Genomic DNA, 1,726 nt, shown 5'->3' on the forward strand with positions numbered 1-1,726 from the left:
TGACACACAAGATGCACAGAGCAGGATGAGGCGATGCCCGGGGCTGGGCTCCGGCGGAAGGCAGCGAACTACAGATCCCGGCAGCCCCGGGAGGCTCCGCCGCTGTCCCAGCTGACCCGCACATGACCGAGCGGGGCCGGGCCGGGCCGGGATGGGGCAGCGCGATCGGATGTTCAAGGTGCTGGTGGTGGGGGACGCCACGGTGGGAAAAACCTCGCTGGTGCAGCGCTACGCCAACGACAGCTTCAACCGGCACTACAAATCCACCGTGGGAGGTGAGCCCTGGGGGTTCCTGAGTTCCCTGGGGGTTCTCGGGGGGTTCCCGAGGGTTTCCTGGGGGTGTCCTGGGGTGCGGCACCGCGCCCATCCCGGTGCGCATCCCGAGCCGCGCCCTGCCCGGAGCGCCCCCAACTCGCCCCTGCTCCCGGGGGAACTCGCCCCTCTCTCCCCCCGTCCTCCCCTGGCTGTGGGGTTGGGGGTTTGGGGTAGGAACAGCCCCGCATCATCCGCGGTTTATGGGGTATCAAGTCCCAGACCTTCATCCCTGAGCCCCCGGGGGATTCTGTGGCTCGTTTGGGGTGTCCCATCCTTCTCCCACCCTTTGGAATAACCACCCCAGGAACTGTGAGATGGACAGACTGGGGTTGTAGGTTCAGCTCGTCCCAGTAAAACCGGCAGCAGCGCTGGTTTGGCATTAATTGAACAGCCCTGAGCCCCCAGGAGCTTCTGTGGCTCTGCCCGGCTCATTTGGGGTGCCCCATCCTTGGAATAACCCCCCCAGGAGCTGTAAACTGCGTAGTCTGAGGGCACAGGCTCAGCTCATCCCAGTAAAACCAGCAGCAGCGCTGGTTTGGCATTAATTGAACAGCCTGGCCTCGCTGCTGAGGGGTCAGCAGCGCTTGGGAACATCTGTGAAGGGGAGGCTGGGAGTGGGGCTGAGCAGGATTTTGGTTCTTTGTGTAAATGAATAACCTGGGAGGAGCAGGAGCTGCCAAGGGTTTACCCAAGAAATCTCCCCAAGGACCCAAAATCGTGGGGGTTGAGCACTGTTGTTAAAATCTCCTTATTCCTGACCTGAGAGGGGATGGATTAGAGGTGGGAAACGCTGGGGAGCCACGGAGCTGCGGGCTGTGCCCGTGGTCTCTCGCAGCAGGAAATGCTGCAGACTGGTTTCTGGTACTTTTTTCTGTACTTTGTTCCTGGTTTTGGTCAGTCCCAGCCCGGCTGGGTCTGGCTGCCAGTACAGCAGGGCAGGTTTTGCCCTGCAGTGAAACCCTGACACATCTGAGAACAACACAGGGCTTCCCCTTTTGACTCACCAGCCTGCTTATGGCAAATACGGGGTGATTCAGGTTGGAAGGGACCTCACATCTCCTCTCACCCCATGGGCTGGGACACCTTTCCCTATCCCAGGTTTCTCCAAGGCCTGTTCAGCCTGGAATTGTGCATGGGGTGATGGCCCTGATCCAGGATTCTGAAAGGTTGGGGCTGGGTTGGTGCTCTGGGAGATGGGGAGAGGCTGTTGAGGAATGAGCCCTGTGGTGCAGAATGGCCCTGCTCAGGTTTCCTTTCTATTTTTTTGGGAATTCTCCAGTGGATTTTGCGCTGAAGGTGGTACAGTGGTCGGAGTCGGAGACGGTTCGGCTGCAGCTCTGGGACATTGCAGGTATTTTGAAGGGTTTTTTTAAAGTTCTCAATGTTTTGGCCTTTTTTGCCTTCTTCTTCC

General features: G+C 59.2%; 1 protein-coding gene across 2 annotated transcripts in view; it reads left to right on the forward strand.

Annotated features, from left to right (window-relative positions):
- The first annotated feature begins 119 nt into the window (after positions 1-119).
- The window catches only part of RAB29 (RAB29, member RAS oncogene family), an 8,138-nt gene continuing 6,531 nt past the window's right edge, over positions 120-1,726 (forward strand). Inside the window, exons 1-2 of one of the 2 annotated variants that reach the window (XM_015650969.2) lie at positions 120-275; positions 1,595-1,666. In XM_015650969.2, coding sequence (XP_015506455.1) covers positions 152-275; positions 1,595-1,666 — 196 coding nt within the window. In that variant the 5' untranslated portion in view covers positions 120-151. Of the gene's footprint in view, positions 276-1,241; positions 1,353-1,594; positions 1,667-1,726 lie in introns of those variants that run through there. The other variant, XM_033519918.1, reaches the window with a different exon arrangement.

This window comes from Parus major, chromosome 26, assembly GCF_001522545.3.
Source record: "Parus major isolate Abel chromosome 26, Parus_major1.1, whole genome shotgun sequence".
Lineage (NCBI taxonomy): Eukaryota > Metazoa > Chordata > Aves > Passeriformes > Paridae > Parus > Parus major.